The sequence below is a fragment of the Sceloporus undulatus genome, chromosome 5 (assembly GCF_019175285.1).
Source record: "Sceloporus undulatus isolate JIND9_A2432 ecotype Alabama chromosome 5, SceUnd_v1.1, whole genome shotgun sequence".
In the NCBI taxonomy this organism is placed as follows: Eukaryota; Metazoa; Chordata; class Lepidosauria; order Squamata; family Phrynosomatidae; genus Sceloporus; species Sceloporus undulatus.
In genome coordinates, this window is record NC_056526.1 from 122,237,124 (window position 1) to 122,260,388 (window position 23,265).

The 23,265-nt window shown below is 40.1% G+C and overlaps 1 protein-coding gene across 1 annotated transcript in view; it reads left to right on the forward strand.

Moving 5' to 3' along the window:
- The window catches only part of KIT (KIT proto-oncogene, receptor tyrosine kinase), a 94,960-nt gene that overhangs the window by 32,756 nt on the left and 38,939 nt on the right, over positions 1-23,265 (forward strand). The window contains exons 2-6 of the mRNA XM_042466435.1: positions 4,564-4,812; positions 10,836-11,117; positions 11,886-12,022; positions 18,090-18,249; positions 21,732-21,921. Of these exons, the coding sequence (XP_042322369.1) occupies positions 4,564-4,812; positions 10,836-11,117; positions 11,886-12,022; positions 18,090-18,249; positions 21,732-21,921 (1,018 nt within the window). The remainder of the gene's footprint in view (positions 1-4,563; positions 4,813-10,835; positions 11,118-11,885; positions 12,023-18,089; positions 18,250-21,731; positions 21,922-23,265) is intronic.

The following is a 23,265-nucleotide window of genomic DNA, read 5'->3' on the forward strand; positions in this document are numbered from 1 at the left end:
ATTATTATTATTATTATTATTATTATTATTATTATTATTATTATTATTATTGCACTGCGCGAGGAGTTTAGCAAGAAAGAGCCAAGCAGAAAGAGTCCTAGGTGATGGATTGATACTGCTGTTTAAGAGTCCCTTCTCCCGCCCACAAGTCTGGCTGAAACAAAAACTGAAATGAAGCAGAAAGCCTCAGTTAGAGTCTCTCTTACCATACGCACACATACACACACTGAAGGAGCCACCAGGTTTTACCCTTGACCTATCCACAGGTCATGGCATAATCCATAATTTTGGCCACAAAGCCAGACCTTAATATCAGGTTGACTTATAGATGAGTATATATGGTAACTGATTTTCCTCCCACTTTTCTGAGGAATGACTGAAATGCCCCAGTGAATGTCTCCAGCTAGAAATTATGGCTGTTTAATTTCATCCCTAAATTTCAGTTATTGTGGTTTCTTGACATTCCATTTGGCATTTCTGAGAAGCCCTAACTTAGTGGCACATCTTACACTTTATATGTATAGAGTTTGAGGGTCTGAATCTGTCTTTGCTGGCTAAAAGAATCTCAGATGGCAGGGCTGGGAAAGTGCATCCTGAGCCTCCGATAGGCTGATGGCTTGGATATACAGTCATCCTGATTCATGGGGGATCTGATCCAGACCCCCCCCCCCACCCTGTGAATCTGAAAACTCACCAGTATTGGGGTTCCATGTAGTTCAATGGCCACGCACGCCATTTTATTCCCTCCTTGCTCGCCATCTGCAAAGAGCGAGGTTGCAGATCCCAACGCTGCAGAAAAGGAGGAACGACTGTACTCCTGAATGTGGATGCCCAAGTTTCAGCAGGGCCAAGGCGTGCATTTTCAGTTAAAACTAGTTTTAACTAGTTCACCTTTCTTGGAGATGCTTGATCTAGCCACAGTGATGTGTGATTTGATTACAACCTGTATGGATTACTGTAACACATGCTACATGGGTCTACCTTTAGAAAGTGTTTGGAAACTCCCAACAGATTCAAAATGCTGTAACTAGACTGTTGGTCAGGGTGGAGTACAGGGAACCCATTGCAATAGCTTCACTTCAAGGCACAATTCAATGTGTCATGACCATAAAACTTGGGTCCAGACCATCTGAAAGACTGTACCACCCCATATAAACCTGTTTGAATTTTGAGATCTTTGGAAGAATCTTTCTCTCAATCCCACTAACTTCACAGAAACAGAAGGCCATCTCATTGTGGAACTCCCTTGTACAGAATCATGAAGCTCACATAGCAAGACTTCAAATGACTTCATCAAATGACTTCAGGTGTTATATGGAGCAAGAGTTCGCTGAGACACACAGGCCTTTAAAGATGAAATCATAGCTCTTTTGTTTCCAGAATAGCAGTCAATGAAATTCTAGCAAAATTGGTGCAATGTATTCACTGCAGTAAACATCAAAAATAACTTTTCAAAGTTCTGGTTATGACCCTCACGGCTGAACATAGTGCAGCAACCATATATGACTGCCTACTGAGCGTTGAATAATCTTCCTAAAATTTGTTATAGTCATAGACAGAGAAGAAGTCCCAATGGGTCCGATTTGCAAGAAGAATGCAGGATATAATTTAAACAAACAAGAAAACAAACATTATTTACACGGCTGATGGCTGTTTTGTTTGAATTGTCTGTATTTGGCGCTCCCACTGCAGCCCCAGGGCACTCTAGCGGCATGCAGTGTGTAAACGCCATGCCCCTGGAGCGTCTTGAAGTGGCTCCTGTGTAATTGGCCAGGGCATCTTCCGGACGTCTTGGGGGCATGCAGTGTATAAATGCCATGTTCCAAGCCACCTAAAAGGTGGCTTTACCGGGCCATGTGTTTTGGCCCAGAGAAGGCTAAACGTCTCACAAAGCTAAAATTCACAGGATGCCCTAGCATTAAGCCAGGGCAGTTAAAGTGGTCTCAAACTGGATTATTTCTGCAGTGTAAATAATAATAATAATAATAATAAAACTTTAATTTATATCCCGCTTTTTGTTACCACAAAGCGGTGTACAACCTTTAAATAATAATAATAATAATAATAATAATAATAATAATAATAATAATATATTTATATACCGCCCTATGGCAAACCAATCCGGGCGGTTGACAACAGTAAAATATAAAATATAACAATTAAAAACACTTTATCCCTCCCCCCCCTTAAGACAATATTAAACAGTATAACATATTAAAAACACAACATCAAGCATAAAAAAAGCAATTAAAATACAATATATACAATTCCCCCTCCCTTAAAAAAAGGTTAAACAATTATATCCATTAAAATTACAAATGATAAAATCTAAAAACAATAATATTATAATAAAATAACGTTTTGTGTGTTTTGGACATATGACTGTGTCATGTTGCTGTGTGGCTTGTGTTGCTTTGTAGTCATAAATGGTGTTGGTTTTCCCTTCCTGGAAAGTATAAATGGACCCATGGTTCTTTGGAAACACAGAGCTCAGTCCTGTGACTTTGCATTCATGATGGTTAGGAAAATTGATTACCTTGTTAGAGGTGCATTCTGATTTAGAAGAGAAGGTCTTTTGTAAGCAGAACAGGAGCCTTTGAACGTATGACTTGTAAAGGAGAGAATGAAAGAAGGCTGTTGTTCCACATGCATTGCAAAGGAACAACTACAATTCCATGCGTGTATGGGAATAGTATGATTTACTTAAGCATTGACATATGATTGAGCACGTGATTCATTGTTTGGAATTGGCAGCTGGATCTAGGCTAGAGTAGACTGGACACCTCAGAAAAGGAGGGAGACATTGCAGAATGAGGCCTTTCATGTGATTTGCTGTTAATTCAGCATGACTAGTTTGCACATTCTTTCCCTAGTTGGCTATGATGTTGAAGTCACTTCCTCATGAGTTCAATGCATTAATTGAATGCATGATTTTCATGGCTTTCATAGGAATTAATTTCAGGTTTTCCTACTACTATCCAAAGTGTTATCCAATGTAACACACTCAACTATCATTGATTTGAAAGGCTCTCTATTGATTTATTAGATTCTCTAGAGAATCTGACCTTATTCTAGAGTCTAGAAATGGAAGTTTCTAGACAATCTTTGCCTTATGGTGTTTCACTTTTCTAATTGAACTTCACTTTCTGTGGATTTCACACTAACTGTAGTGTTTACCTGACATTCTCGTAATCCATTGTGCTTTGAAGAGCTGCTAAGATGGTGAGATACCACAGGAAAAGAGATTCCACTTTAACATTATGGAGAACTTCCTGACAGTTATAGCTTTTTGACAGTGGAATGGGCTGCCTCAGAGTGTGGTTTTTAAAAAGAGGCTGGACAGCCACCTGTTGGGGTGCTTTGATTGAGAGTTCCTGCATGGCAGGATGTTAGACTGGATGGCCCTTGAGGTCTCTTCCAACTCTATGATTCTGTGATTCTTATAAACATATTTGAGGCTGTGTGATAATCTGTGCAAACTCCAATCATCGACTTGGCTTGCTAACTGTCCCTAATAGTAAGTAGAATATACTTTTGAAAGAAACAATTAAGTGAATGGTTTTTCCTGTCTGCATCAAGCCAGAACATTGTCAGCCAAGTGGGGTTGTACTTGCATATATATTGCCACAGTGCTAGTTGATAGAAACAAAGAAAGCATCAGATAACCAGACAGGCATGATTTCAGCTGAGGCTATAATGGTAAATGGTGAGAGCTTATGTTAAATGTATCTCTTTTACAAGTTACAGTCATCTAGCTCTGACCACATCTTAAGGATATTGATGGATAGCAACCCATACTACAGAAACTTGACCAGAATTAATCCAGTTTTCAGATCCCCTTAAGCTCAGTAACTGCCATTTGCAGTAAACATGGACATATGTATGACTTAAGTGTTATTTGAACATAGAGGTTACTACATTAGTCAGAATAGATATAAACACTTTCTGTTTCATTGGGGAGAGCCCATAGCTTAGTGATATACCTGTACTATCTACTTTTTGTCTTCAAGGTTCAAGATTGAATCCTTTGCATCTCCAGGTAAAACTAGATAGAGCTCCTACTTGAAACTCTGGAGAAATGTTGTCACTCAGTGTAGAGACAACAGTAAGTGAGATCATCCAGTGCCTGGCCTTACTATAATTTTTTAATGAATAAAAAAAAAAATGATATGTGGTAAGTGAACTTTTATGTATGCTCCATTGATTTAGACCAGAGTACTTTTCAATATTTACATCAAGGGAAACTCGATGAGAAGACGAAAGTTCCTATATACTCATATAAGACAGTGATTGTAGGACTAGACTTGGTCAAGAAAAGCATATAATCAAAGTTCGCATTGCTGTCTTTATAGGTAAAGCTTCTCTGAATTGGGGTCTCCAATATTAAAACTAATACTTTAGTAATCTTGTTCAAACGAAATAAAATTACAAATGAAAGTAACACTGTACAGCAGGGTTAAAAAAATAAATTGAATTTAAAAAAATTGATTTTGTATAAACAAAACATCAATCACCAAATATGTATTTACTTGCTTATTTGTTTGTTTATTTATATATTGGCAGGTGGCACAAGACCGTCTATCACTCCATCAGGATCCCCTTTAGTTGTGAATAGTGGGGAAGAATTAAATCTGGTTTGTAGTTATGATGGCCCTGTGACCTGGCATTTCCAGAATGCGGACCCATCAGCAAAGCCCAAACATTTAAAAGATAAAAAATTTCACATAGCTAAAGCTGGACCCAGAGACACAGGGATGTATATATGCAAAAACAGAGAAAACTTGAATGACTCTATTTACATCTTTGTTAAAGGTAAGAAGCCGCTAGCATTTTCTTTCCCTCTTCTTTTATGCATATCTAGCTCTCTGTATCAATAGTAACAGTGTTATTTACAGTCACAGGCTGTTATATATAATTGCATCTGACTCCAGGCTCCATCAGATAAATAAGTGGTTCTTAACCTTTTTGGACCAAGGATACCTTTCAGAACTTGATAAAAGATATGGACCTCATCCCACCCCAAATAATACACACACACACACGATCTTACATACAGTTTATTTTACTTCATTGCACATTAATTTCCTTCATGTAGACTAGACTGGAACAAATAATTCTTGAAAAAAATAATTTTTACCTTAATATTTACTGTCCTGGGGGAAAAATCAAACCAGCAAAAAAGAAATCAAAGGAAAAATCCTATTTGTAGATTCTCAATAGACTTCTCCCTCCTAGATTAAGAATCCTCAACAGAAATACTTGTTTATAGGCAATATAAGGTCAATAATATTGTGCTGCAATTCTCTATACTTAATAATTCTATCTTATTTTATATTGTCCTTCACATTCACTCTGCATTTTATTACACTGATAAGCTTTTTATTCAACTCACAACAGAATCTCTCACAACAGTCTTTTCCTAATCCAATCTTCATTCCTGTCTCTTTTTCCATTTGTTGTGTGCCTTCAAGTCATTTCCAGTTTATGGTGACGCTAAGATGAATCTTAAGGGTTTGTGTTTTTTTTTTGGGGGGGAGGGGGGGTTGGTAAGATTTGTTCAGAGGTGGTTTACCTTTCCCCTCGTCTGAGACTGAGAGAATGTGACTTGCCTAAGGTCACTACATACATCATTTCAAAAAATTCTCATTCATATGCAGGTATATATTCCAGTGTCATCACTAGGGTTGGCGTCACCTGGTGTGGTAACTCATGGTGTCCCCTTCCCCATTGAAAGCCAGCACACCAGATGGCCCCATGCACTCCATACTTGCCTCTACTATCACATCTGCTGTAAAGACCCTCTCCCGTCGTGACCTGTGACATTGGATGGGGGAGCCTAGCTAAGTATTCATAGCAGGTGCCCCATTGTCACCTTTACAGACCATGATGGGGATCGTCTCAGCAGACACAATGACAGAAGTAGGTACAGGCAGTGCGGCAGTAGTGGGTCCAAGTCATGGTGGAAAGTGGGCATGGAAACACACTCCTGTCGCCTCACCAGCCCAAGGACTGACCCAAAGCGGGACCCGGGCAGGATAGCATGGGTTTGGCCCATGCTGTCCTGTCCATCAGGTTTTTGCCTTAGTCACTCTGATATGTATATTAAGTTGATTCAGTCTGAGCCATGAATAAAGCCTTTAAATCAGTTTTGAACAAGAAGGGGGATCTATGATGGGATATATGAAATAACAACAACAACAGCAGAAGTGCACTTAAGTAGCATGCAATCCCCTTGCCACCAGGTAGCTCCAGTCTATCACCCTCTGTCTGAAATTGGAGGCAGAATTTCACTTCCAGTAAGAGTAGAGCTCCTGCAACTCCCTTTGGAAACATTACCTAAGGGATTTGTCTTGGACAACATGGCTTCAAACAGATTCCTTTGAGACATTGCTGTTTGTGTTAGTAATGCTCAGGCTGTGGCTGTCTCCATGAGCAGATTGGAAAGATCTCCAAATGAGCCAAAACCTCCTGAGACTAATATAAAATGAAGGACGCTGAAGATCTGGAGTGTAGCTTTCTAAAGACTCTTCTGATGCAGTGGCCAGCTGCTGTTCTGTGAACTCAAAGGATTTTTGGAAGTACCAGCAAAAGGGCAATACATATTGTGTTTTTTTGTTTTGTTTTGTTTTTTATTTATATACCGCTATTCCAAAGATCATAGCGGTGAACAGCAAGTAAGCCAATTAGCAAGTAAGCTAATTTGCCCCCAACAGTCTGGGTACTCATTTTAGCGACCTCGGAAGGATGCAAGCCTGAGTCGAGCTTGGGCCCTTTTGCTGGTCTTGAACTCGCAACCTTGTGGTATCGAGTGAATGGCTGCAGTACAGGCATTTAACCACTGCGCCACCAGGCCCATTTCCCCAAAATGTCCATAACCTTTTCATGGCAGTGCTTAGGGCAGGAATGAACAATTGCAGAGGGTATGAGGACCACCCCCACCTGCGAATTGCACACCACTCCCAAAATTTCTTATGATTTGGGGAGTTGGTCAGAATATGGTTGGTTTTTATGGTTTGGGGGGGGGTTAGTGGTAGAAGCGGAAAGCAAAAACACTACATGTTTTGTAGTGTTTCCAGTAGTTTTCCTTTTAGTTATCTGTTTATTTAAAAAAAATTGGGAAGGTAGCAGGTAGGTTTCAGGTGTGCCTAGCAACTTCACAGCAAGGTCCACATATGGCCCACAAGACATGCTTTTGATGTGCAGTCTTAAGGAATAGTTCATACATGCAGAATCTGTTGATTTCTGATTTCTCATTTCTTCTCCTTTTCTTTTCTGCTTGTTCTGAGTGTTGAGGTGAATGCGGAGTCAATTCATCTTCAGCAGCCACACAATGAGATTATGGGAGCCATACACAACCTATAGGCTGCACCTTGCCTTCTCCTGCCATGCAGGGTGAAAGGCAGTTACATTTCTATGAAAATTAAATATATTGGCAATTGTCTGAAATTGTCCCAGTGTGGTCAAGTGGTGGAGGGAAGGACTCCTTGCTAGCTTCTAGTGCAAGATGGTTGTTTCTTCCCTATTGTATTTCATGTAGGAATTTCCTGTATTAGTCTCCTTGAGGTCCAACAGCATTGATGTGGGAGTATCCTACATGACCTGCCTCTCTTATGTAGTTCCCAATCTTATCCAGATTTTATGAATAGGACCCTTCGATACATAAGTGAATGTCCTATTAGTAGCATAACCATGTCCTATTAGTAGCATAACAATTCACCTTTTCCCAGTATACCTCATGAGCATTAGTCTCCTAGAACCCTGAGTTGTGAGAGTTGCACACACCATTCTCTTGCATTAGATGTCTACCTTCTTTATGGAAGAGACAGTTCAATACTTCCAAACAGTTGGAAACGTTGGAAAGCCGTTAGCAAGGATGGAGAATGATGTTTATGCATTCATCTCAGTTTTCTTATCACTGTGGACTCAGGATCTGTGGATTTGAGATGGTGAGGGTAGTGTTTAGATATTTTCAAGATTGTAGTTGATAGAAGTAACCTTCCCTGCCAGTTAAGACTTCTATTAAGGTTCTTTTCTGTTACAATGGGATTAAACATCTGATCGCACATTTTCCACAGGAATCCCCATTTGTTAATGAGATGGGAAAAACAGTTCATGATAATGAACTGAAGTGTGAATGTTAGTGTGCAGAATACATTTCATGCTAAATAAACAAAAGGAAATAGAAGTGAAATGGGGATTTATATTATATCCCCCTCCCCTCCGGCCCGCAGAGTCTGCTGACACACAATAGGATGAACTGGAAAGTATAAACAAAGTAATTAATTCATTTCCTTTTTTGAAAAGCACCTATAATTTAATCTGTTGTGTTCTTCCGGTGACCTAAAAATACTTCACAGATTTCCAGGAGAGTAAATATATATTTTTAGTCTTTCCTCTGGTTTGGGAATCTGCATATTGCGAATAACTGAAGTATGTCGCTGACTCAAAACTCTGCTTATAATTCAGTTGTTTACCTTTGATAGAGTATAGAGCCATTGAACCAGCAGAACATATGTAAGTGTTCATTCATGAAGTCCCCTTTGATTCAGTGGGTCTACTCTAATTGATACCAACAACTGGACGTATGCTCAGTTTATCTCAAATTATATTTGAAGGCCCATGTTGTAAATACCATAAATACAATAGAGTGATTTTGTCATTTGCCACCTGAGATAATACAATATAGGGTGAGGTATACATATTTTCAGTTATGTAATAAACAATGAAAAAAATATTTATAATCAATAAAATAGTTAAAGCTCTCAATTTCAGGAAAGTTCTCTATCCTTGAGTTAGAAAATGAAGAGTGTGTTTAAAACATTTGGAATAAAAGTTCAATGAGGCCCAGAACCTGTCCTTTTTGTGATATATTGGCCAGTATGTCCATGCATTTGTTCCAAATTTTTTCATGACTTAAATGTTTATGGTAGATCTGGAATAGTATGTTACCGTGTTTTCTTAACACTCAGACAAATGTGGTCTAGCAGATATTTTTGATTTTTCAGTTAGAACTAAAGGTTCAATGATAATTGGGTAAATATTCATTTGTACAGAGAGCTTTAGATCCTTACTTTTTAAATCAAGTAGGCATTTCAGTAGTGCTACAAAATTTATGCTCAACAATTACGTATCCCATTAGCTTTGCTGATACAAGCAAACTCTCCATTTTCACAAGCAAGCTGTGGAAGTCGAATTGCAGGAAACCAGAAGGTAGTCACATTCAACTTGAACACAGTATTATTTGCTCACCAGCCCCTAACATAGTCCTCATCAGTGCTCCTTCTGGCCATCAAATGTTGGGAATTCTTATGAAATGTCCAAAGGTACCTGGCTGGCCAAGTGTGTTTGAAACTGAGTGCTGGATTAGATGGATTTGTGCATTTAGGGCACACTTCAAACAGAAGATAATGCTGACAGAAAGGTAGCTCCTAATCCTCTGAGGTAGACACTAGAAATTAAGCAAAAGTTAAACTCACTTTATGTCATCTTCAGTGTTTCATGCCTTTAGGGTACACCCCCTCTTTACATATGCTGCCCCTGATTATTTGCGCAAGGTTAGAAGTAGCCTTGGAAGTTTTCTAGCCCTATTTCAGAACAATTATTTTCATTATTGCCTCTCTCCTTCCCCCACTTTAGTTTTCTTGTCATCTTCCTCCGTTCCATTGCCCCCTTCATAGTCTTCCTCCATTTCCTCCTGCCATCTGCTGTTTTTATTAGGGCTTTGCAAAATATTTAACTGAACTGAATTGGACAGATTAGGATTGGATTCCAAATTCAATTGGATCAGTCTGAATTGGATTCATAGCAGATCCAGCTAAAGAAATTTGGACCAATATGGGATCCAAGCAGTTAAAAACAGATAGTCTGCTTCCAAAACAGCCCCACTAAGAGAAATTGCCAAAGCAGGGGATTAAAATGGACTTTGTTCATTGACCACTTTAGTTTCCAGATTCCTTTGTATATCAAAATTCCAATGACGGTGCTTGTGGGGAAATACAGTGAAGTGTATTCTTTTGGAGTTATTTGTTTGTTTTGTTTTTTGGGTTTGTTTTCTGTTTGCAGGAAGGATTTTTGAAAGTGCTTTTTTGGACCTTGGTGGTAAGATTCTTTTTTCCTGGGGGAGGGGATCTACTGTTCCTTATGTTTCTTTCCTTTTTCATTCTAGATTCAGTGTTCAATCCTTTTTTCCTAATGCATCCTGCTTCTTCCATTATCTATATTGGTTGTTTCTTAGAAGTACTTTCATGATAGATCTTTGTGTCCACCAGACATGCTCTGGTGGTGATGGTAGTATTTGTGGCTCACTGTTATGAACCATCTCCAAGAAAGCAAGACCTGACGGGAACAGATGGATGCATGCATCCTTCCTTTTGTTCTCTCTTCCCTACCAATCGCAAATAGTCAGAGCTCATCATTAGTATTTCTTCTTCCTCAGATATTGATACATGAGAAACTGTTACTTTGCCAAGAAACGCTCTTGCTTTCCTTGGAACAGTTCTGTATGGTAGTGTTTCCTAGATCCTGTAAGCCTAGGGAATCAGTAAATGCTTCCAGGGAATTAAAGGAAACCTAACAAAGAAGTCTTGGATAGTCTGACGTGGTTCATTGAATTATGTGAGTGCCAGGTAATACTAAAAAACAGAGCATGAATTGCTTAAATTGTAGACATGAAGGCATTGTAAGAGGGAATATACGAGTAATTTAATATGCTAAGCAAGGGGGAAAACCTGGGTGTTTTGTGGTGTTTGGTTTTTTTTTACCTGTTGCATTCTTATCTGAACAACTGTGCTTTAATATGTAGTCATCAGGAAAATGATTTTTTGTTTTCATTTCAGATCCAAAAGTTCTGTTCTTTTCTGAGCCTATGGTAATTGCAGTTGAAGACAGTGATGCTCTTATTCAGTGCCCAGTGACAGACCCAGACATTTCAAATTTCACTTTGAAAAGATGTAAAAATTCCAAGTCTCTCCCTGAGAATATTGCGTTGATACCTGATCCTCAGAAAGGAATTACCATAAAAAATGTACAGAGATCATTTTTAGGTTGTTACCGGTGTGTAGCACAACACCATGGAGTGGAAAAAGAGTCAGAAACCATCAACCTTATTGTGCGGCCAGGTAATACATACCTTTGTATGGTCTGCAATGTCTTACTAACAACTAGAACATAGTTCTGTGCTTCTACCGTTTAGGCAACCAGTAAAGTTCTTTTATACAAGACTGGATATGGTGGGCAACCTACATTTGTCATGACACATGCAACCTCAGTCTAATATCATGTGCCCCTCAGCCTAATTTCAGAAGCCTTCTGCAAGTGATCAGTTTAGGCCTCTGCAGTACTGTCCCATCTCCAGGAGCCCAGAAGAGAGAATGGGGTGGGATTGTGAGAAAAGGTGGGGGGATTCACTCGTTTTGGGCTTTGGTGACTTCTCCCACATGTCTGGGACCTGGCCCTTGACAGATTATTCCCAAGAGAAAGTGGCCCTTGACATAGAAAAGGTTGCCCACCCCTGAATTAGATAATTATTTTACTCTAATAGTACAGTACAGTCAGCTTTCATGAATAGATAACAAGGCTATGAGTTTTAACCTTATAAAAATGCTTGTGGTACATGTTTCCAGCTTGGTCCTTAGCCTTTGTGGGATTAAATATTGCATAGTTACCTGTGCATTTTATGTAAAGTGCCGGTAGATGTTTCCATGTTTTAACTAAAGGATCTCCTTCACATGAGGATACTGTTCTAATGTTTTACAGAGATTTAAAATAAACTATGGAAGATGTGACATTTTATTGAGAAATTAATAATTGTTAATTTCACTTCCTCATTTCTCTCTTAAAGGCTCTGCACGTAATGAAAAATAATGCATGTCTAAATTGTTTTCCAGTTCACAAATCCCTTCCAGACATCACCTTATCCAAAGTCGACCAGCTTCTTAAAGAAGGCGAAGAATTTGAAGTTACGTGCACAATCAGGGATGTAGATAGCACTCTGCGGGCTAATTGGATTTTTCAAGGCAACGCGGTGAGTTCATTATACACCATCAGTCTTAACTAATGTACTTGAAAAGAGCAATCTTTGAAAACACCACAGGATGACATTGGGGGTGTATACTTCATTAGTTGTGACAAAACAAAAATCCTGAAAAGTGTTGTTAACCAGAACAATAGCTTTGACAAATCTCAAGTAGACGCCCAGCCTTTCAAGAATTTCTAGGCCTTCCTGCCCAGCACCCTTTACAAGAAGACTTTGCTCTGAGGAAATATGAAGCAGTTGCCTCGGGTGGCTGTTGAGGTGGATTCAGCAAGCCATTACTGACAACAATCTGTGGATTTGTCTGAAGTGTCTAAGGGTGCATTCACACTACGATACGTTATAAACAAGTTTGGAAACCAATTCATACTTGTGCTGGTTTTCCCCGATCTGAATTTCGGGGGAGGGGGATCCTCCTTAACCTGGTCCTTTTGCAACTGATGCATTTTCCTCATCTTTTCAAAAGCACTGGGGATTTTTTAGGGAGCCGCCAATGGAAATGTGCTGCTGATTCCAGCGGGTCACCCAGGAGGGAGGGGTAATGGGCAGAGAGTGGGCAGGAGGGTGGAACATAACCATCCCACAGGACATGGTGGCAAATCGCCATTATTTTTATCCTCTTGGTGCTCATGGTTGCGTGAGTGAAGATACCGGTTCTTTAAATCCAATGGATTCAAATTCCCCACACTGTCAGGTGGTCCCTGACAGTGCAACTGTTTTCCTCTTCTACCAGTGAATTAGTCCCCTTATCTGCACTGATGCCTGATGCCTAGACATCGCCAAAGTCATGGAGTTGGTTCTTTCGGAAACATGGTGCGGCTTGTGGTACTTTTTTTTTTTTTTAAAAAAAAGTTTGACAGTTTCTTCGCACCATTGCATTTGCATAGCTTCCAAGGGGTTTCGCAGGGGTTTCTTGGCAAGGGTTCTTCAGAGGGACTTGCCATCCCCATCCTCCAAGGTTGAGACAATGTGACTTTCCCCAAGGCAAACCAAACACGGGGATTTCTTGACAAGGGTTCTTTAGAGGGGCTTGCCATCGTCAACCTCTGAGGCTGAGATAGTGTGACACCCCCAAGGTGAACCTATCATGGGTTTTTTGGCAAGGGTTGTTCAGATGAGCTTGCCATTGCCATCCTCCAAGGCTGATGGGAGGAGTTATGTGCAGAGGGGTGGAACATCCCACTTCACTTGGGGTCTTTGCCCTTCCACCTGTGGACCTTCCTGTTTCTGTTGGCAAAATGACATATTATTGCGGATGCAGAGTCATGTCACCAACTATGACAGTGGATCATTTGATTGACAGCAGCTGCACATCATTTGATTGACAGTTTAAAAAAAAACCGAGAATGGTTGAATGCATTTGATATGGAGGCTCCATTTTAAATCAGTACTTACGGTAGTGTGAATGTCAACCGGAGATATTCAATCGGATGAAATGTACTGGGAACTTTAGTTTGGAATTGCAACATCAAATCTCCTTGGATCTCCTCACTACAAAAACTCTACTGTGAATGTGCCCTAACTGACACGAGCTTCTGAATTTAAATGTCATGACTTCCCATCTACTTTGTTTGCTTCATTTTAACAAGAAGTTGTCATTCCAGTTCAGAGCAACTAACAAGACAGTTATGCAATTGCAGTTTTGGATTCCATGCTGTTTTCCCAGTCTTTGTTCCTTAGTGGCTTTGATTCTCTGTTTTGTCTTCATCCTTTTAACCATAGTTACCCATGTTTATATCTTCGCTATCATTCATATTTTATATCACGTGTTTTGATATTGGTAAGGCAAGCCTAGTATTTTTGATTGAGAGTGTGTGTGCCTTCAAATTGCCTGCCAATTTATGGTGACCTCATGAATTTTATGGGGGTTTTTTAAAGCAAAAAACTATGTGTTTTGCTATTGTCTTCCTTTGAAATACAGCCTACAGTACCTGGTGTTCCTTTCCAAGTACTAGTCAGGCCAGACCTTGCCTAGCTTCCAAGATCAGGCTCTGGTGCCTTCAGGGTATTTATTTATAGGATTACAAGTGAGAACTGTTTAAAAAAACTGTTATGTCCCAGTTTCCCTGACTTTGTGATGCTAAATGTTTTCAACTGTAACTCCTATCACCTATGATCACTGGCTATTCTCTGCTAGTAGGTGTTGTAATCCAAAAGCAGATTGCAAAAAGGGCTCCAAATGCATTTATAAGGCCGGTTTGTGGTGGTCTGGGACCAATTTTAGGGGTCCAGACCATGCAGCATTTGCGCACTCCAGAACCCTAACATATATAGACAGTGCCATCTTTACATGTGGTGCATGTGCATGATGCAAGCGTGGCACATGGAATATGTTGTCCCTGCGCGCTAAAAAGAACCAATTTTTCTGGGTACTTTTTGATCCGGAGGGACGTTGCGTGGTTTGGCTGCTGCAGTGTCCCCCCGGAGGGAAACTGTGTGCCTCCAGCCCATCCCTTTGGGGCGGTTTGGAGAGCCCCTATGTAAGGTTTTAAAGGTTTCTTTCTTTTAAAAAAGCAACCCCCAAACAGGCAACTGTGTGTTGAATGTGACACAGGTTTTGCAAAACAATATAAAGGCAGAGATGTGTTAGACATGATGATCAGGGGAGAAGTAGAGCTGCCATGGTGGCTTGGGGATTTTGGTAGTTGCATTCTTAAAATAAACATTATTAGGTTTCAGGGTCTGAACTGTCAGTTTGCATGTCAATGTTACACATTGATCTTGTACATATAATTAAAAACCAAAGCTTCTCTATTAAAAAAAGAAAGAAATTGGATAAAGAGCTTAGACATTCAAGATGAGGATCTTGAAGGCCTGAAGCAAATAGTTCTCCCACTTGAACCCTTTAGATCTCTGATACTGAAGTTCCCTAGATTTCCTTGCTAACGTTCCAATAGCAAACCAGACTGTATGTCATGATGTTGTAAGTCCTGAAGTTTGTCATTTGTTGATTCATAATAGTCTCAGCAATTTTTAACCCTTTCCTCCTTCAATCGAAAGAGGCGGGCCAGAGTTGGGGGGAGATTAGGGCTAACAGGAACGGCAAGGCTTGGTAGTAGAGATTAAAACTATTCAAACTGTTTCATGCTCCTAATGTGATGGTTACCCTGGGAATGAAAAAGGCTTGCAGTTGAACTCAGAAATCACTGCTCTCATTGTCGTCATCATCATCATCATCATCATCATCATCATCATCATCATCTATTATTTTCAAGGAGAATCCTTTGATTGGCTGAGTTCTACATGGGTTGGAATGATCTTTGGGTTTCTCAGGCCCTGTACAGACTGGCAATTTGTGCCGACCCATGGCCAGAGTCAGGGCACAGCGTCGTGATGCTGGATGCCCCAACTCCATCACCAGGGCATCATGATGCTGTGTGCCATTCCAGACAGCGCGTGGCATCATGGCACGACTCCATGCTGCATCCACATGATGCAGCACCGAAGGGGCACCATACTGTCGTGTTGCTGTGGCTGTGGTGCCCTTTGAAGGGTGCAAAAAGGAGCTGCTTTTTGCCGCTGCTTTTTGCCGCTTCTTTTTGCGTCCTCAAGAAGCCAGATCAGGGCCGCGGCATAAGGTTTCCACGGCCCTGATCCAGCCAGGAAAGGGGTGGCTACATGCTGCCCCTTAGGGGCAGTCTGTATAGCCCCTAAGTCATTAATGGCAAGCAACAAGTGTGTCAGAGAGACTGAAACAGGGCAGAAGGAATCATCATAGCAAAATAGTTCTGGGGGCCCCACCTGTGCAGAAAAACAGTTTCTGTAGCAGCTGCTCCTTTGAGGTAATGATTCAGCTGTCTCTGAATCGTTGTTGTGTCGCTTTAAGTTGTTTCAGATTCATGGCAGCTTTATCATGGTGTTTTCTTGGCACGATTTGTTCAGAGGAACATTGCCATAGCTTACCCCTGAGGATGAAAGCATGTGACTTACTCAATGTCATCCAGTGCATTTCATGGCCAATCTGGGAATTGAACTCTAGTCTGCAGAATCATAGAAATTGAGAGATTATCTGTGGCCTGTCTTATAATTTGAGCGCATGTGTGTGCATATGTGCCTAGAAATTGCCTGTCGATTTGTGGTGACACTATGAATTTCATAGAATTTTCTTAGACAAGGAATACTAAAAGGTGGTTTTGCCATTTTCTTCCTCTGAAATCTAGCCTACAGCACCTGGTATTGGCATGGGCAGTCAGGGACAGGGGATGAGATGGGACACAAAACTTCCCAATAAAAGTGCTTCTTACCTTACTGAGTACAATTCACTGTTAATGGGGGTGATTAGAATACATAATCAACAACAGGGGTGTGGGTAGAAAAAAGATTCACGTGGCATTGTAATGCTAGATAAATCTCATGGCCTTGGGAAAAATATGCCCTGAGTAATGTCTCTCTAGAGTCCTAGATGCCATTCTGTGCTAATCCAACACCCCTGTCAGACCTTGGGTCTCTTAAGTACTTTGTGTGATGGTAATTTCCAGATCACCCACTCAAAGCACAGCCTCATTGGCAACTGTCAGATATGGGCCCTGCAGATGGGACTTCTGGGATACTTCCAAGATCATTATAAATTTTTTATTCAAAAACTGGTTTTTCATTTGTTGGCTTCTTATGCTCATATTTTGCACCTTTTGGCCCTGCATTCTCTTTTTCATATTTGTGTGAATAAAAACCTAGCAATAATATTTGCATGAGGCATGGGCAAGTTTCTGAACTGGAAATGAAGAATTCCAATAAAAAATTGTCTTGAAACTGTGTAGGATAACACTGGTAAAACTGATATCCACTAGAAAAACAGTAGAGCTTGAAAAACAAATTACTTTGGAGAATGAATATTGTGGTGGTTGATTGATTCTGGAAGTTGTAGTCCAAAAAAGTGACCCCTCTCCCCAATCTCTATTGGGAGCCCTAGTGGTGCAATGGTTAAATTCTGATACTGCAGCCACTCACTTACAGCCAAACATCCTTCCAAAGTCACTAAAATTACTACCCAGTTTGTTGGGGGCAATTAGCTTACACATTGTAAACCGCTTAGAGACTGCTTACTCAGTATGAAGCAGTATAGAAATGTAGCTGCTATTGCTATAGATCAGGTGCTAGCCTTAGAAATGCATGCTCCCTCCCTGCAACCTCAGGCCAGTTGGAAATCCTTACTTTGTCACCTCAGCACTGTGGGGACTGTTGCATCATCTTTCCTTTGCTGAGACTGTGGGTCTGGTTGGTTAACAAAAACAAGAGCTGGTCCTGCTATTAATAAGTGTGAGATAGTAGGTACTAGAGATGTGGGCCAGGAAAGGGATCAAGTTGTTGGAAGATACAGGTATGTGTGCCAAGTGGCCTTCCTTACATTCCCTAAGCTCACCTGTTCTTTTCAGCTTGGTGGAAGACACAGCCCCTTCCTCTAATGTCAGAGTAAAGTTCTTCTATATATAGAAAGGGATGTGTGCCATCTTGTCTGTTGTCTCAGGCAACAAAATGTCCTGGGCTAGTCCCAAGTCCTGTCCTAAGTGATGCAGCTGCTAACCAAGGCAGCCTTTTCTCCTTCAAACTGGTATAGTCTCACCCCACTGCTGTGAAGTGGCTCTGTTGTAAGTCTTGCTCTGCCAGTGTGACCTATGTCATGTAATAACCTGAAAGGGCACAGCAGAAAACAAGCTGTAGTGGTATCCTTGCTGATGAGATAATATTGGAAGGAGAAAGACTGCATTTATCTGAATAAGGACAAACCTCTTATGAAGTTATTACCAGAAAAAAGGCAGAATACCAAGGATGTAGGAGTGGATCTAAAGAAAGGAAGTAAGCAGAAAAAGGGGTGTGTATGTGTGCGTGCGTGCATAGTACTCTATGAAGGACATTTTTTTCTTCCAGAGAAAGCTTTGAGAATGTCGTTGTTTTGTATGGAGAGGTTCCAGTGACATGTTTGTCATGATGGCTTATTATTCTGGTTTTAAGTTATGAATATTAATATGGTGAAGTTATAATTACATCTATTTTTAATTTATCTGGGAAAGATGCTGTGTACACTGTATCTTAGATGTTAATTTCCCCCCCTTGCCAACAGAATCTTACAAGCAGAAGCAAGAATGTGGGTGATTATGGATATGAACGAAAATTAACGCTGAGCATCCGTTCAGTGGGAGTTAATGATTCTGGAGCATTCACGTGCCAAGGAAGCAACCCTTTTGGAACATTGAATGTCACTGTAACCTTGAAAGTACTAGGTAAATAGTAACATTGAAGATGTGTAATATTTCTGCACCAGATTCTATGATTCTATATGTATTTTATGTATTGTCCAGCCTATTGAGGGTGAAAGGGAGAAAAAAGGAAGATCATTAGAGATATGTATTGTTTATTTTTAGTGTTATGCTTAAGAACATATTAGTTATACAGCAGCAACCTTGAAAACAAGATTGTGAACAAAAAGCACACACACGGGTTGTGATATACACATTGTATGCATTTATGAAATGCAGATAAAACAAGTTATCCAGGTTTTGTTAGAGTTATAATGAACACAGAAGTTACAAAGAACATTAATGCTAACTTGAAAAAAAACTCTCAATTGAATATAATTCTAACTAATTAAAATATATTGAACATTATATCTTCTTCATATTCTGTTTTTCACATAAAGGTCCATTTGTTATAGGCAGGAGAGATTTTTGTGAAGGGTGGTGCATGTATTCTTTTGTGTGATATGCACTATTAAGTCTGGAAGCCTTGAGATTGCTAAATGTATTTTACATTTAAGTAAACCACTCTGAATCCTGAATGCTCTAGCACACAATTGGGTGTTATATTCATCAGATGTGGACAACTTCAGCAGGTCCTGGTCCAAAGTCTTCCCCACCCCCAGAACCTGTTGAGAAATATACACTTCCACTCAACTGTGCACTGGTGAAAATCAGCCACAGAAGTAAAAATAAAACAAAAACACATAGTTGAAAAAAAATCTGCATGAGAGCTGCATGTTTGGTTTTAAAAGAGAATCACTCTTCTCAGAGGCTTCCACAGGAACAATTCCCCATGTACTTTGTTTTCACCCTTGAACCAGAAAATAGAATTCTTTTATGCCACTGCCATGTTCCTGAATTTTAGCCAGATGCTTCTGAGTGGTGTGAGTTGTTGCAAGAGTGTATGCATCTGTAAGCTATGCCTTCCCATTCTTGCAGAAAAACCTCCTGGTGACTGCTTGTTTTTGTGTTCATAGATCTTTTATATAGTCATGTACAAACCAAGTTCAAAATGAAAATAAAATTTAAACAGAATGAAATGATAGATACATTACTGGAGAATATGGTTATCAATGGCTACTAGCCACAAAGGTATAACATTACTTACAGCATTAGAAGTACCATTCTTCTGTTGCTGTGGCACATGCGTAGAAATACCATGTGCTCATGCTCCCTTATCGACTGTGGAAGCTGAATGATGGCCTTGCCAGCAAGTTTCATCTTATATTCTTAAACATGATAAAAGAGTTGCACAAAGATGTAAATGAAAATAGTGCTAACATAATCACTTGATAGTATTTACAAATCTTTCCATACTTAAAAAGTGTACAAAGTGATACACACTTTTCTCTCATCATTTTCTCTCATTGTGCTTACTTGCGGAAACTCAGTAAAACTGTCTTCTAGGTAGAGAGGGATTATAAGATTGTACTTTCATACTGAAGACCATAGAACAGAGTTGGGCAATTGCAGTGGGTCCAGCTTCTCCCTCCACCTACAGCTTACCTCTGGATACACTGCAGGCAGTAACATATCCATTCTGAAATACTGTATATACTCATGTATAAGTCTAGAAATTTTAGTCAAAAATTGACCCAAGAAATCTTAGTCAACCTATACACAGGTCAGTGTAAGTACTGTACTTTAAGTCATATATATATATATATATATATATATATATATATGGAACCATCCCCTGATAAAAAGGAAGTGTGTAAAAGCATTGACCCCCTTCTACTCTCTCATCCATCCAGCATTTAATATGAGCACAAACAGTGATTCCTGCTGAAATTTTTAAAGTTCTTTGGCATTGTTTTCCTTTGCTTCATAGATCCTTTGTTACATGCCCCTAAATTTTACCCTCGACTTATACATGGGTCCATAATTTTGGCCCCAAAACCTGTCCTCGACTTATACATGAGGTCGACTTATAGTCGAACATATACGGTAAGTAGTGTCCAGAAGTCACTTTTGGTATCCTGAAAACTTTATTTTGTGTGATCAGAACATGGTATAGGGAGGCACACACCTGGCTTTATAGAAGAGTCTCCTTTTTTAAAAATGTAGAAAATAGAAATGCTATTTGGGGCTCGAGACTGCAGAATTGATGTGCAGCCTGTCTGCCACTCTGGTGGACCTTTTTGGAAAGTCTAACCTCATAAAATGGTTGCTGTGATTGAGAAGAACTTGCCCCCTGCATTAACATGTTATTTACTTTCTGAATGGAGAGCCCATGAAATAAAGCCTTCTCTGGTAACTGAGCAGGGAGGAACGAATGGGAGAAACTGCACCTGGAGATATGCTGGATTGTGTCCAAAGAGCACATTTTAGTGTGAAAGCTTTGATTTCCAGGTTCACTTAAAAGCCTGGTCCATTGTTTTGCAACACACACTCCAGATTAGTTCCGTCAAGAGCCATCAACGGTGCTTACGTTGTGCTGTTTATTAACATGCTTTCCTGAAAAGCTGCCCCAGAGTGCTGGATTCCTGACACATAGTACTTTTTAAATATTAAAATTACCATAAGTGCTAAACTGATGAGGAACATATTCATGTGCTGTAATTAGCAGGAGCATTTTGAACATGTCTTTATCCATAATTGGCAAAAAGGTTTTCTCGCGGCAACCCCCACCCCTCCAGTTTCCTCTGCTTCTTAGATGGTGTTATTTCACATTAAATTAGCACAGTCCTGTATGGTTGTTCCAGTGATGGAACTGCTTCCACAAGTGGAACTAGGACAAGAGGCAATTCCCTTACCCTCCAGTATCTGCCCTGTTCACATTCCAAACTTGCTCCTGAGGATTAGGATACTTTTCAGAGTAGGTTAGGGCAGGAACAGAAATCTGCAGTGAGCAGGAGTGGGAAAAGTTAGTCACATCATTCTAGTTGTCAACCACTAACCTAATGGTGGAGTTAAAACTTTAAAATGATCAGATGGTTTTCTATTAATTTGTACTGTTTTGGTTTTTATTTTATGGCTGCTTCTTTGACCTTTTAGTTGTAGGTGGTTTTATTATTTCAGTGGTTTATTATGCTACGTTGAACTTCGTTGTATTTATGCAGCTGTTTTTGTTTTGTGAACCAAGTTAAATTTTGAATATAGGCCAAAGTTAAATAAAGTAAATGCATAAGCAGATACATAAATTGAGCCATAAGTTCCATAGATTTGAACGACCCAAGGAAAGCAGTGGCTGGATCCATACAATTGTCTGTACAGAAGGAAAGAATCTTTTGTGAAACATGAAGAGTTACTGCTCTCTTCATTCAATAAAATGTCATTGGCACTCACTCTTACCTTCAAGTGATAAGGCTTCTTTTCTACACATTGCAATATATGACATACTTTTGCCAGTAAATTTACTTTCTGACATTGACCTTGATTTTAATTATATGTGCTTAGGGAGAAAAACTGAGAAAGATTCCAGTGATTTTTTTTTTTAAATAATGGTTTCCTATTTCAACCCCCAGGTAAAGGATATGTCAGTTTATCAACTTCCACAAACACAACTGTGTATGTCAATGATGGAGAAAATGTGGGTTTAATAGTGACCTATGAGGCATATCCCAAACCAGAAGACGAAATATGGATGTACATGAATGACACCTTGCAAAATTCATCTGATCATTATGTGAGAGTCACAAATATAGACAAAAACAGGTAATGTAAAAAAATATGGTACAACCAAATATGCTTTGTTGTGGCAGTTGAGGTCCCTTTTCCAGAAGAGAAGGCACCATAGAAGTTTTATAATAATTCACAATAATCTTTAAATATGATGTATAAAAACTGAGAGGGCAGAGAAATGTCCAGCCTTCCCTACTTTTCTAATGCTCAAGAGTCTGCAGACCTAATTGATTTGGTGGGGCCCTTTGTTTCTTCCCACAAGTGGACCTCTCTTTCATTCTACTTACTTTTACAGAAGTAAGAGTAGCAATAGGATCAGTCTAGCTGGCAAATACTTATACATCCCACAACATCTGTGAGTCCCATACAGACAGGGCCAAAATAAAGCTGCTTCAGGTCACTTTGGAGGTGTGCTGTTTAAATGACACACACATCTTAAGAGGCCAGAAGTTGCACCAAAGTTGCGTTCTAGTCCTTAGGACTGGAGTGTGGCTTCTGGCCTCTTAAGATGTGTGTGTCATTTAAACAGCATACCTTCAAAGTGACCCGAAGCAGCTTTATTTTGGCCTGTCTGCTCTGGCCCTTAGTTCCAGAACAGTGTTACGCCAGAGCCCAAGGGACAATGCTGACTTTTTTTTTTTTTTTTTTTTTGAGAGCTAAAATAATTGTTAGGAATGGGTGGCTGCAGCCAATTTTTGGATCACTAGTGAACCTTGAATGACTAAAGTAAGCTTCAATACACTGTTTCCTTTGTCTGAAAATTCCTGAGGCCCTTTCACACCACACAGTTGTAGCTCTATGATCCCACTTTAATTTTCACAGTTCCATTGTATGGAATCCTGGGATTTCCAGGGGTTTTTTGGGGGGGGGGTGTACTTCGAATTCTCTGTCAGAAAGCTGTACAGTACACCCGAGCCATATATGGTTGCACTATATGCGGCTTTCAGCTTACACTGAAACCTCACCGCGGCCATGCCACAAGCACGAACCCCAGTATATCAAATGGGGCTCGAGCATATGCATTTTGCCTTATGTGGGGGGTCTGGAACTTATGTGTATTGCATAACCAAACTATAGACCTCAGGATTAGTCATGGCAGCAAAAGTGGAACTGTTGTGGTATAATTGTGTAGTGTGAAATGCCCCTAGGCTTCTACTCTTTAGAAGCAGAGTGCCCAAAAAAGGTATCACTGGCCCAATCCAGACAGGCCTTTGCGGCACCCCTGTCACATGCTAGGGGTTGGCTGAGGGCACACCACCCATACTGGGCTCACCCCAGCACATGACGAGGGTGTCAAAATTGCGGTGCCCTATACACACGGGCTCCACCATTTTGACGCAACAGACGTTTAGCGTCCACACATCATGCCCCCATAAG